Raw genomic sequence first — 14548 nt, forward strand, 5'->3', positions numbered from 1 at the left:
AAGTGGTAGCGGGGGCATATCTTTTACGGAAGTTCTTTTGCGCACTCGTAACAGTCTTGGCAACATGCGAGCCCTTTACGTCCTCCATACAGTACCGACCTCTTCGCATGATATTTCCATACCTTTGGAGCTCCGAAGAAAGGCATTCGTGGCCGTCAATTTCCTTCCGTCGAAGAGACACATCCCCGGGTACAACCATGGTTCGGTAGGGAAACGCAGACATTTTTCCATGAAGGCAGTGACCATCTTGCCTCACAGTAGGATAAATGTATAAACATTTATAACTGTTACAATGGAAATAATAAACAGTTTACTTACTTTTCCCCTTGTGTCACGTTTTAATTTGTCAGCCCCTCAGTCGTCCGCAGTGGCCAAGCGGTTCTAGGCGCTTCAGTCCAGAACCGTGCTGCTGCTACGGTCGCACGTTCGAATCCTGCCTCGGGCATGGATGTGTGTAATGTCCTTAGTTAGGTTTAAGTAGTTCTAAGCCTAGGAGACTGATGACCTCAAATGTTAAGTCCCATAGTGCTTAGAGCCATTTGAACCATCTGTCTGCCCCTTACAAACGAAGCGCGAACCTTGCGGTTCCACCAGAAGAACGAGTTCCCGTATCAGATGCCATGATACAGTAAGAGGGAAAGTAGGAGAGTTCCATGAAGTCTGAAGATTGAAGGAAACTTTAACCATTCATCAAGATTAACACGTCTCTGCGGGATTAAAGAAACCGCTCTACAATGCCAGAAACTTCATGGTAACAAAGATGCACCTGATACGTTAAGCGGTGAACTCTTCAGTTGCATCGAGGATAGTACTTTTCACTCCAACCAGATTTACAATACTGATGAAAGGGCACTGTACTGGAAGCGCATTTCCACATTTCAGCCTCTCCAACACACGCGCCTGTTGATTTCGAACTGTCAACGTTTTTCGGATACTGTATAGCCTGGTGTCCTTGTTAACCTGAACAGTCTGGCTTTTCTCAGGGCGGTAATTTTAGCATTTTAAGCATTGTGCACTGCAGCGCCAAAGAAACTGGTATAGGCATGCGTATTCACATTCAGAGATATTTAAACAGGCAGAATACGGCGCTGCGGTCGGCAACGCCTATATAAGACAAGTGTATGGCGAAGATGTTAGGTCGGTTACTGCTGCTACAATGGCAGGTTATCGAGATTTAAGTGAGTTTGAACGTGGAGTTATAGTCGGCGCACGACCGATGGGACACAGCATCTACGAGGTAGCGATCAAGAGGGGATTTTCCCGTACGACTATTTCACGAGTGTACTGTGAATGTCAGAAATCAGATAAAATATCAAATCTCGGACATCGCTGAGGCCGGAAAAAGATCCTGCAAGAACGGCACCAACGACGACTTAAGAAAATATTTCGACGTGACAGAAGTGCAACCCTTCAGCAAATTTCAATGTTGGGTCATCAAAAAATGTCAGCGTGCGAACCATTCAACGAAACATCATTGATATCGGCTTTCGGAGCCGAAGGCCCACTCGTGTACTCCTGAAGGCTGCTCGACACAAAGCTTTACTCCTCGCCTGGGCCCGTCAACACCGACGTTGGATTGGAAACATGTTTCCTGGTCGGACGAGTCTCTTTTCTAATTGTATCGAGTGGATGGACGTGTACGAGTATGGAGACAATCTAATGAATCTATGGACCCTGCGTGTCAGCAGAGGACTCTTCAAGCTGGTGGAGGCTATGTAATGGTGAGGGGCGTATGTAGTTGAAGTGATATGGGACCCCTGACACGTCTAGATAAGACTCTGACAGTTGATATGTAAGTAACTATCCTGTCTGACCACCTGCATCCAGCCATATCCATTGTGCATTCCGACGGACTTGGACAGTTCCAGCAGGACCACGCGAAACCTCACACGTCTAGAATGGCTACAGAGTGGCTCCAGGAACACTCTTCTCAGCTTAAACACTTCCGCTGGCCACCAAACTCACCATACATGAACATTATTCAACACATGTTGGATGCCTTGCAACGTGCTGTTCAGAAAAGATCTTCACCCCCTCGTATTCCTACGAATTTATGGCCAGCCCTGCAGGATTCATGGTGTCAGTTCCCTCCAGCACTGCTTCAGACATGACTTGAGTCCATTCCACTTCCTGCTGCGGCACATCTGCGTGTTCGCGGGGGCCCTACACGATATTAGGCAGTTGTACCACTTTCTTGGCTCTTCAGTGTAGAAGACGATCCAGCAGTATAAACAGAAGGGTGTTGACGAGATTGAGAACGGGAGCGGAAACCTTCAGACGTGTATCAGTTCTGGTACTCCGCAACTCACCGGTCGTCCAGCGAGCGACTGCCAGGTGAAGTGGAGGCTCTCGATGCCTGGGTGCACGGGCACCACGAAGTTGAGCGCGTACGTGTTGACCATGCCGTCCCGCACGTAGAACAGCTCCGCCTCCAGACCTGCAACACACCAACACACGAGTTCACAACCCACACACAGGAACAATGACGTCACGAGAGAAAGAGGCAGTGTGCAGACAAGGGACACCAAATAAAAAAAAATTGTCTCATTTTTTGTAATATAAACTTCAAGTTATACAAGTAACGCGCAAGGAGAACTCTAGATGCGGTTTATTGGTAGAATCCTGAAGTGATTCTGTCCGACAACAAACGAAATTGCTTACAATACGTTAGTTCGTCCAGTCTTAAGAGTATTGTTCGTCTGTATGGGACCCTTACCAGTTGGGTCTGATTCAAGAGATTGAGAAGGTCCTAAAAAGAGCGGCAAGATTTGTGACTGGTACATTGAGCCATCGCGAGAGCGTTACAAATCTCATTTAAAGTTTGAAGTGGGACACACATGCTGGTAGACGACGCGCTAAACGGAAGGGGCTTTCTCACTAAATTCCGAAATCCGATCGATCTTCGCCGAAGATGTTGAGCATATATTACTACCACCAACTTTCAAATCGCGCGGGGGGGAGGGGGGATATGACTTCGGCGAGAATTGTGCCCTCCGCCACACACCTTGCTGGCTAGCGGAGTATATATGTAAATGTAGATGTAGAAGTTATTGCCAGATCATCAGTGAAGTGTTTCTCATCATTTGGCTCAGTCCGCAGCTCGTGGTCGTGCGGTAGCGTTCTCGCTTCCCACGCCTGGGTTCCCGGGTTCGATTCCCGGCGGGGTCAGGGATTTTCTCTGCCTCGTGATGATTGGGTGTTGTGTGATGTCCTTAGGTTAGTTAGGTTTAAGTAGTTCTAAGTTTATAACACTTCCATTCCGCTACCGCTACACCATAACCTTAAAGTAGGAGTCAGTTTGCAAAACAGAATTATTTTGTTATAGCAATTATGGTATAAAGCAACAGAGCAGTGTTACCCTCTGAGAGGAATTTTGTTGTGTTGACCGTGTTGTACCTATCGGAAGTGAAAGTCAGAATTACGTAAATATTCGAAAAGTAACAAACATTATTTTGCCTATCTGCACTGTTTAATTGATAAAGAAAAACGGTCGCCAGCCTAACTAGGCAAGAGAATGATTAACATTCTCGTTCAAGAAAATAGTTATTAGTAACTCTAATGGGTAAACACAACCTATACTTGGCCACACGCGAGTGCAATGAACTCTGACACAGTCATATGTTTACGGTAAGAGTGAAACTAACAGTTGGAGCAGCACTAGCTATTTGCAAAATTATAACAGGTACAGAAAAAACACTATCACTTTCAGGGCTTACACAAACTGAGTGGCCTTCATACTGTTAATATGCACACAAGAGATACAAACACTTGGTAATCATGAACATATAACGTTTCACAACTGCAGCTTTCTCACTTTTACTACAGCGAAACACAATACTGACAAAATTGCAAGAAACTGACTCACCTTTTAGAATTTATTACAGACAACAACGTGATCATTTGCTTTATAAGCCTCAGTCTTAAGAACTTTTAATTTTGAAGTTAGCAACAACACATTAATAAGCAGTTTTACTACGAAAATTATTTCAGCAAGCATCATTAACTTTAACTCACTTTCTAGCCACATTAACTTTAACTTTCTCTTTACTATGTTCAAAGGGGGCATTAATTAGAAAACTGGGTTTTAATGTACTTTCAGTAAGGACACTCGGTAATCACTTTAATTCAAACGGAGAGGAACCTGAGAGGTGTTATGATGAGGAGAAAAATCAAGGTTGGTATATAAATTCAGATATAAATTACCTTATATTTGAGCATAATAACACATCCATTAAGCTGATCCTTCACTGTACATCATTATAGTATTACGTTACAGTGATTGCGCAACGTGGTGGCAACTGCACGTTGGTAGGTGGATTCGCAGACTGAATTGCTGGACTCTGTCATTTCTTGGTGGCGACGACAGATACAAATTCCAGAATAGTTCCAGCTATTTATCCATCCATCCGAGGCATTGGGAAGTAGCAGGAAAAGCCTCTCTCGGAACCAGCACCATATGCGTCTTTTACATGGCAGTGCACAGACTCGTAGCTCATCTCCGACTGCTGGCTCGTCCCCGACTGACTATCAGTTCCACCTTTTCCACCTAGGCCAAACACAATTTGCGCGCGCTACACAGTTCCGTTCCCGAGGGGAATCACACTACCTCTTATACACAAAATTACTAAGATTCCTAAGTGAGGATCAGCAGTTTACATAACAGTAAACAATCATTTTAAACAAAACAGAACATTTGCACATATTGACATTTCTACAAAAAATTATTCACACAAAATCACAATTATATACAGTAAGTTTTGTTCCCTCCAAATGGGACAAAGAATATAAATTGCAGATACACTACTTTGCATTGAACCAAAACATGACGTCAAAGTTTGTACAAAGAAAGGAGTATACAATTTTGTGTTATCTATCCAATCACACACATTTACAGAAGCTCAACGAATTAACATTAAATAAACAAAAAGCAAAATAAATCAGTAGAGCATTAGAACTATGGTGTTACAACTTCTAGGGGACTGATGACCATAGATGTTAAGTCCCATAGTGCTCAGAGCCATTTGAACCATTTGGCTCACGATAAACCAAGTCTGAACAAGTTTCGACGAGATTTGTGCCTGATTTTCGTAAGTGAAGACCATCTGTGTCCCCTAAATTATGATCAGATGAGACAGAACGAAGATCTTGGCATGATAAACAAGTAACGACGAAAGGTCTCCACTGTAGATCTGGAAATCGATTTAATATAAAACGCGAAACGCGACTGGAAAGTAAACATTGCACAGGATGAAGTGAAACAAGCTGATAAGGTCAAAGCGGAGTAAAGGACCTCGAACCTAGCAACATTTTCCAGATAACCGCAGATCGAAAATATACGGATCTGGATGATGATCGGGTTGTAGGGCGCTCAACTACACGGTCATCAGCGCCCACTACACGGTCATCAGCGCCCGTACAAAGTCCCAATTTTTTCACACGAATGATGAGGATGATGATGATAAAATGATGAGAACAACACGAACACTCAGTCCCCGGGCAGAGAAAAATCCCCAACGCGGCCGGGAATCGAACCCGGGACCCCGTGAGCCAGAGATAGCAACGCTAGCCACTAGACCACAAGTTGCGGACTACGCATCTGGAGCTACGGCCGCCAAACGGCAATCGGCGAGCAGGGTCCGGAAGTTTGTCCACTACGCGTACTTGTTTGGGCGTAAAATGTAAAATTAAAACACCTTTAGCCGTCTATACTTTGAATATAATTTACTTAAGCGACCAGATTCGTTGTCTCACTACGCCACCTTCAGGCACCTGCGTAAGAACAACAACAATAATGACGGTGTGAACTACATAATAAAATGGCGGTATAAAATTTAAGATATCACCTATATGCAGCGGTAACATGTGGTAAGGATCTGACACAAAGCAAACTGTACAAGCCGTACACATTAGTTGTGATATCACATCTTCTACAGTTCTTTTTCTTAAATGTTTACTACATATTAGCACTGCATATAACTGATCTCTTAAATTTTACACCGTCCCTTTAATATGTAATTCACTCTATCATTATTGTTGTTATACTTACGCAGGGGCTTGAAGATGGCGTAATGAAATACCAAAACAGGTCGCATAAGCAAATTACATTCAAAACATAGACGGCTGAAGGTGTTTTTAATTTTATAATGAACAGCCCAAATCCCTCAATCATCTTGTACAAAGATGGACTTACAGTGTCCGTGTCTAGCAGTGTGGTTCTGTCCAGCTAACGATACTTCTGTCTTATGCTGTGTTCGTTGCTGTGGTTCTTGTCAACTTCGAAGCGAAGCTGTGGGCAGGACTGTTGTGCAATTGATGTAAAAAAAATGTAATTTGAGAACTTTCGTGCAATTGCTGTAAAAAATGTAATTTGAGAACAAAAGGACTGTTTAAAATTTAATTTCTCTCTTCATTCTTGTCACCGTATTATTTCACACTTAATGTTCTCATACTGTACCTTTTCATATAAACGGTAATTCATGCAATCTGTGTGTAGTAAAAAGTAAAAGATATGGTCCTTAGATATCACTATTAATAACATTGTACCTTACAGTACCAAATACCGACTACCTCACTACAGTGGTGTTCCTGCAGTACAGTTTATTATCTTAACAAATTAAGATAATTGCGATGTATTTAGTCTACTTGAAAGAAAGTCGAGCTTTACGCAGTAAATATAACAGAATTTCGGGATGGGAATTTAAAGTTTGACTAGCTATAAATGTTCAATTAAAGTCATTATCTTCAACTACTTTAAAGGGTAACGGCGCTCTTTGGCATAACAGGCGTTAACTGAAGCAAAGTAATTTCAGTAGTAGTAGTAGTAGTAGTAGTAGTAGTTGTTGTTGTTGTTATTGTTGTTGCAGTTTTATGCATCCCTAGATCTCTTTTAGAAAGATATTGGACATGTGTTGCTATTACAACCAAAAACAAAGCAATTCACGTATACGGAAATTTGCATACTTACAGGTCTAGTTTGAGAAGGAAGAGGCACATAGTCGGCCGTGGCCTTATAGTAGGAACCATCCCGGTGTTTGCTAGAAGTGATTTAAGGAAACCACGGAAAACGTAAATTGTAATGTCTGAATGAAGACTAGAGCGTCCACCGTCCCGAATTGATGGCCGATATATTTGAAACAGTCCTGCCTCACTCTGTTTATTCTTAGTGTGCAACGTTATTTTATAAGTAAGTTATTTAATAGAATAAAAGGCTAGCGCTAAACTATTCATCCATATCTCACTCCAAGTCACTGCACACATCGCTTCACAATACTACACACACTGTAACTCATGTGACTGCCTTGTGAGATGTTGAGCTCGGAAAGACGATAAGGTGTGTAGTATTACACACTGAATAGCGTTGAGAGCAAGATTTTCAAGAAAAGAAATGTACTGTGGAAGTGTCATGTGGAATGATAGATGTTTTGTTCAAAAAAATGGTTCAAATGGCTCTGAGCACTATGGGACTCAACTGCTGTGGTCATAAGTCCCCTAGAACTTAGAACTACTTAAACCTAACTAACCTAAGGACATCACACACATCCATGCCCGAGGCAGGATTCGAACCTGCGACCGTAGCAGTCGCACGGTTCCGGACTGCGCGCCTAGAACCGCGAGACCACCGCGGCCGGCAGATGTTTTGTTACTGTTACTATTATTTATTTGTGTTACATTTTTTACTAAACTCTTACTCAGCGGTATCTAAATAAGCCTTCGACGTATAAAATGTATTGTGTAACAGGTACTTTTTAACAGACTTTTTAAATCATTTTCTTTTAGCAATTCCTTCAGTCTCTCCAATTTATTGTACAGTTTTATTCCTTGGTAGGAAATACTATTTTGTGTTTTACGTTCATTCTTTTTTGGTGAAAGTAAGTTCACAGCAATTCTACTTCCATGGTAATGGATAGAGCTGCTTGTGCAATAATTTTCAATGTTATTGTGATGTGATGCACGCAGTTCCGCGTGCTCATCGCTGGTTGCTTATCGTTTTATGGCCGTAGCTCCACAACGGCGCATTTCCAACAGTGATTCGATTCGACGCGCTCTACCACGCTGTTGCGTAATTATATCACGGTAATGCTCATCTCACAATATTCCCTACAAACGTGAAGTAATTTTGACGTCACACGCAATGTAGATAAACGAAGGAACTGCTATCGACTTTCGTTAGCGTTTGGTTTGTGAGAAGTCTTGTGACGTGAGAATTATCCGTGAAATAACTGTGACAAGAAAGAATATGAATGTTACTGCTCATCGTTACACTTGCAGCAGTTTAAGCCGTCCTCTTAGGTTCCTGCCTAACCACACATTAGGAAATTATCACTTATTCGGAAATAAATAGCCAAATAGTTCAGCCTTTGTTGTCTAATAAGACGTAAATGTTAAATAGCATCGAAAAATGCTGAACATATTACATTCACAAGCAAGTCCCAAAATGTGTTAACAACGCGAAGATGAAATAAAAAATAAAGAAATTAGCCCTTAGCGGAGTGCGAACCTACATCCGTCGGCTCTGTAGACAACGATATATCCTCCTTTTTTTTCACAACTTAGTCATGTAACTTTTGTTTCATGTTACCGTTATCATACCTGTGGCAACTCTTCGAGGCTTATATCGTTAACGCGTTAGTAACTCACATTTCATGATAAGGATAACGTGCTTGTAATACATTTTCAATGCGCCGTCGCCTTTAAACAGCATACTGCAAGTTATAATTCAAAATATCTAAATGTGCCAAAACGCATATGGTGCCTGCCACATCAATTATCGATACTGCGTGTGACCTCAAAACGGCGAGGATCACGTTTGCAGGACTCTTGTGAAATGAGTGTTACCATTATTGTCAGCTCGTTGTTCTGCTCCCTGTATTGCAACATGAAGAAGACGTGTGAATGTATAAAACGAATAAACAGAAAGCTGCTTTAGAAGAATACAGGTGAGATGATTCGTTACGATTACTATTTAATACAACAATTTGAGAAACCGCGAGTAATCCGTTTATTACTTATTCAGATTTTTAATATTCCTTAGAACAGAAGCATGCGTAAGAACTTGATTACTAATGGAATGCTACATGTCTGATAAAGCACGAATGTTGTTCATATTCTTTCGGAATAGGCGATAACTCGTAAAAAACTTTTCTTCCCATTTAATAGATCCGGGAATGAAACTTGGAAGATTGAAATGCAGGATACTTTCAGCGAGAGCTCGAAACACTTTATAATGGTACATAACTTGGTGTTCATACCTTCTACGTTGAGTCTTGTGTGTATCGAAACGTTACCAAGACGTCCGCCGGTGGGCAAGACGTAGAGAAACCCATCTCGCGAAGTGTACTGCATTTGTGAGAAGCGGCTACCTGTAAAACTCATCACAGGAATGAACAAACCGAACGTTCTCTGCACGTCGCCTATCTTTGCCGTAGCGACTCATCTGTGGCGAGGTCTTCTCACGCGGTGTTTTTTTTAGCAGCAAAGAAATTGCAGACGCTTTGCTCCGAGACGCATCGCTCCTCTTACAAAGCCCTCCCCTTTCCCTACATCGCCGTGGCCAGAAGACGATGGACCGCGCTTCGGCGCTACAAAGGCACGCTATGTAGCGCGGTGCACTCTGGGAGCTTTCCGCCGCCACTGCCACCGCGTGATGTAATCACGGCCGCCTCAAAGCCCGCCTTGGAGCTCTCAGCAGATGAACGCCGCCCAGGTATTCCGAGTTGGACTGCTCACGATGAAAGCTGTAAGCGCACGCATTTCGTTGTATTACTTTTATTTTTACTCTGGCCCGTGCTCGTAGTCGCTAACGCTCGCTCAAGCTGTGGCGCTCAGTCGGCAGGTTTCCAGTTCGAATCCTGGAGGTGGGAGAAATATTGTCGTGTCACGTTCGCCTCAACACTGCTTGCGTGGCAGGTGTAGTATGTGGTACACGGACTCGTAAACGTGGCTGCGATGAATGCATGTACAGCATATAGGTAGTATCTTATTTGTGGTTATGTTCCACACTCTATCTATCGCTTGCGCATTGTCCCGCGGTTACGCAGGGTCGGCCATGGTTAACCGGATTTGGCCTCTTAATTGCAAGGGGTGGCCTGATGCCCTTCTTGCCGCCACCCCGTACCCCCCAGGACGGAATAGTGTACCCCAGTTGTCTGCGTCTAGTGTAAATCGTGAAATAGTGTGAATGTGTTTCAAATGTCTGTGAGTCGTGTAACTGAGGCGGGATGTGGGGACCAGCCCGGTATTCACCTAGTAGGATATGGAAAACCGCCTGAAAACCACATCCAGGCTGGCCGGCACACCGGCCGTCGTCGTTAATCCGCCGGGCGGATTCGATCCGGGGTCGGCGCGCCTACCCGAGTCCAGGAAGCAGCGCGTTAGCGCTCTCGGCTAGCCTGGCGGGTTGGTCATGTTCTACATCTACATCAATATTCCTCAAGCGATCTGACGGTGTGTGGCGGTAACTGGTACCTCTAACTGGTCACCTCCTCCCTGTTCAATTCAAGGTCAGCGCGTCAAAAAAATGAGTCTAGATAAGCCTCCGTACTATCTCTAATTTCTCGAATATTCTCGTTGCGGTCATTTCGCGAGTCGTGTGGGAGAGGGGAGGGGGGAATAATTTGTTGTCCGAGTCTCCCCAGAAAGTACTTTCTCGAAATTTTAGTAGTACACGTTTCCGTGATGCACAGCGCCTCCCTTGCAGTGTTTGCCACTGGAGTAGTAGTAGTAATAGTAGTAGTAGTAGTAGTAGTTGTTGTTGTTGTTGTTGTTGTCGCTGTCACTGTTGTTCTTCAAATGGCTCTGAGCACTATGGGACTTAACATCTGAGGTCATCAGTCCCCTAGAACATAGAACTACCTAAACCTAACTAACCTAAGGACATCACACACATCCATGCCCGAGGCAGGATTCGAACCTGCGACCGTAGCGGTCGCGCGGTTCCAGACTGAAGCGCCTAGAACCGCTCGGCCACTGGGGCCGGTTTTGTTGTTCTTGATGATGATGATAAGAGAAGGGAGAGACTGGCGTATATCGCGTGCTCTTATCGAGTAACACATGGAGACTACCGAGCTTAACGTGTCAACCCGACGGACGGAACACCATCAACAGCGTCACATCGCACCTCGACTACGAGGCTGGTTCAGTGCCTCATTGAGCAGAGGCGTGTGACTGCGGATGCTGATTGGCCCGTCTGACGGGGGCGTTAAGCTCGGTAGTTTGCCACCCTGCACTCCCCCCCCCCCCCCCCCCCCATGTCGCTACCGTACAACAGAAGACTTCACCATCTCCCTTCCTTCTACACAGTATTCATCAAAACAACAGAACAATACAACAATACTTTGCTGATCCACTTCTCTCTCACGCGCAAACGTGATACATAAACACATTTGTCAATCCGCAACAGGGCGTTGGAAGGCAACGCTAACAGTCCCCCCTTCTGTCATTGCTCAAGATTACGCTGTGAAACTTCTGCCTCGTACCCAACACACAGTGGGCAGATTTTAGTGTACTATGATTTTGAGGAAAGTTCCAACTAGGATGCAAGATATGTGAAACAAGAGACATACCATGAGGCTTCAAGAAGAATGTAATGTAATAATTCCAATTGCAAGGAAAGTAAGTGTTGTCCAATGTAACCCGTCAGTTTATTAGTTCATGCTTGCAAAATACTGACTCAGTTATTTGCAGGCGAATGGAATAACTGGTAGAAGCAGAAATTGGGGAAGATCAGTTTAGGTTCCATAGAAATGCAGAAAGAAGTCAGAAAATACTGAGACTACGACTTGCCTTTAAAGTCAGACAAACGACAGGTGAATCTACGTTTATATCATCTGTATGTTTACAGAAAGGTTTTGACAATGTTGAGTGGGCCAGTCTTTAAAATTCTGAAAGTAACACGGATAAAATACAGGGAGCGAAATGTTATGTACACAACTTGTACAGTAACCAGACGGCTGTTACAAGAGTCTGTAAGAGTATTGTCATATCGCTGGCTTAGTTGTGGAGTATCTTTGCGGGCAGCCGCGTCTGTAATGAGTCGAGCACAGGACACGAAACTGTTATGTTGTGTAGTGTGTAACTCTGAATGTAGAAGTATTGTTAGTATTCAGGTTAAGTGTTGCTACAAGTGTTATTATAGTAAAGTGATGACATATGGAAATGGTTCAGGGGAAAGTGCGTCAAGAAGTAATTGAAAATGAGCAATGGCGTTAATAACGTATTTATGTATCCTCTCGTTGCGTGTCGCATAGCATCGATCATCCGCGCTGTGTTCGGTCTCCAAGAATGAATAAATGTGAATCAGTAATACTATTTACCACAAAAGAGTGCAACGTGGTGTGGACAGGGCGCACGGTCAAGAAAAGAAACAGTTACGAAACGAGAAGTCAGTTTAAAGGTACCTCCACCCCCTTATTACTCCCGGGGCGTGTTACAAGTCGAGGGGCATGAACGGGAAGCAGTGGTTGAGAAAGGAATGAGACAGAGTTGTAGCCTATCCCCGATGTTATTCAATCTATATTTTGGGCAAGTAGTAAAAGAACTCAAAGAAAAAGTCGGAGAAGGAATTAAAGTTGAGGGACAAGAAATAGAATTTACAATTTTTTTCGACGACGTTTTAACTGCTTCAGATGTGGCAAATGACTATCAAGAGTAGATGAATGGAATAGATAGTGTCTTGAAAACAGGTTATAAGATAAACATGAGCAACAGTGGAAATGGAAATGAAGTCCCATGCTTCTCGACAGAGCGTAGGGGAACGATGCGGGAGACCCGCACCGCCGTACTAGGCAAGGCCCTAATGGAGATGGTTTGCCTTCCTCCGAGCGTAATGGGGATGAATGATGATATAAACTACAGTAGAAGAAGGATAATAGAATGTACTCGAAATAAATCAGGCGATGCTCCTGTAACCAGATAAAGAAACGTTACGTTTTGCTATCTGGGCAGCAAAATAATAGTCGAAGAAGACAGGATATAAAATGTAGACTTGCGATAGAAAAAAAAAGCGTTTCTGAAAATGAGAAATTTTTTACGATCGAAAATAAATTTAAGCGCTAGTGAGTTTTCTCTGAAGTTATTTGAGTGGACCGTAGCCTTGTACAGAAGTGAAATGTGGACGATAAACACTTCAGACAAGAACAGCACAGAACCTTCTGAAATGTGCGAGAGATGAACGCTGACGACTGGATGGGTGAAACGGATAACTAGTGGGGAGGTGCTGAGTCAAATCCGAGAAGAAAGGAATTTATGACACAACTTGACTAGAACCAGGCATCTGTTCATTGGACACATCCTAAGGCATCAAGAAAGCCTCCCTTTAGTAAGGGAAGGAAACGTAGAGGGGTAAAGACTGTCGAGGGAGACCAAGGCTAGCGTACAGTAAGCAGTTTCAGATGGATGTAGGTTGTAGTAGCTCTGCGCAGATGAAAAGGCTTGCACAGGATAAAGTAGCGTGAAGAGCTGTATCAAACTATCAATAAAATTTTATGTTATGCAAAAATATCAATATGGACATTCAAATTTAAGTGTTCGATCAGTCTGGAAGCTGTCTTATTTTGTGCAAGCTGATAATAATCGGGAGAACAACAGCGTTGTATGTTTCAGTTACACTGCAAGATATCCTCCATCTTACACAACAAGGCGTTTCTTGAGTCAAAGTTCTCATCATACAAAGACGGAAAGCAATCGCAACACCAAAACATACTTAATGTAGAGTAATGAAATTTTGGGAACACTTTTGTCAGGGTAACATATTTAAATGATTAACATTGCAAGATCGCAGATTAATGTAAGCCCGAGATAAGCTATTGCAAATTTCAAATGCTAGTACATTAAAAACCGGTGTAACTGCCAGCATATTCAACGTAAGCATGCAAACGTGCCTGCGTCGTTTTGTGCAGGTGCCAGATGTCCGTTTGTGGAATGGAGTTGCATGCCTGTTGCACTCGGTCGATTAATACAGGGATAGTTGTTGCTATTTGTAGATGTTACTGGCGTTGTCGTTCGATGATGTCCCACATGTGCTCAGGTAATCGAGCAGGTCAAAGCAACATGTCGACACTCGGTAAGGCACGTTGGGTTACAACAGCGGTATGTTGGCGAGCGTTATCTTGCTGGAAAACACCTGGAAAGCTGTTCATGAATGGCAGCACAAAAGGTCGAATCACCAGATTGATGCACAAATTTGCAGCCAGGTTGGGGGACAACCACGACAGTATTCCTGCTACCTTACGAAATCGCACCTCAGATCATAACTCCAGCTGTAGGTACAATGTGTCTAGCACAAACAGAGGTTGGGTGCAGGCCTTCGGCTGGCCTGCTTCTAATCAACAAACGGCCATTACTGGCACCGAGGCAGAACCAGCTTTCATCAGAAAACACGACAAATCTCCACCCTGCTGTGCAACGAGCTGTCGTTTGACACCACTGAAGTCGCAAATCGTGGTGCTTTGAGGTCAGTAGAATGCGCGCTACACGGCGTCTGACCCGCAGCTCTCCTTGAAGTTTCTGGTTAGTAGCAGATCATTGTGTCACTGTGGTGCCAATTGCTGCA

The 14548-nt window shown here is 43.6% G+C and overlaps 1 protein-coding gene across 1 annotated transcript in view; it reads right to left on the bottom strand.

Moving 5' to 3' along the window:
- The window catches only part of LOC126195081 (tyrosine-protein kinase Dnt-like), a 562000-nt gene that overhangs the window by 217787 nt on the left and 329665 nt on the right, over positions 1–14548 (bottom strand). Inside the window, exon 2 of the mRNA XM_049933545.1 lies at positions 2310–2437. Coding sequence (XP_049789502.1) covers positions 2310–2437 — 128 coding nt within the window. The remainder of the gene's footprint in view (positions 1–2309; positions 2438–14548) is intronic.

This window comes from Schistocerca nitens, chromosome 1 (genome assembly GCF_023898315.1).
Source record: "Schistocerca nitens isolate TAMUIC-IGC-003100 chromosome 1, iqSchNite1.1, whole genome shotgun sequence".
Lineage (NCBI taxonomy): Eukaryota > Metazoa > Arthropoda > Insecta > Orthoptera > Acrididae > Schistocerca > Schistocerca nitens.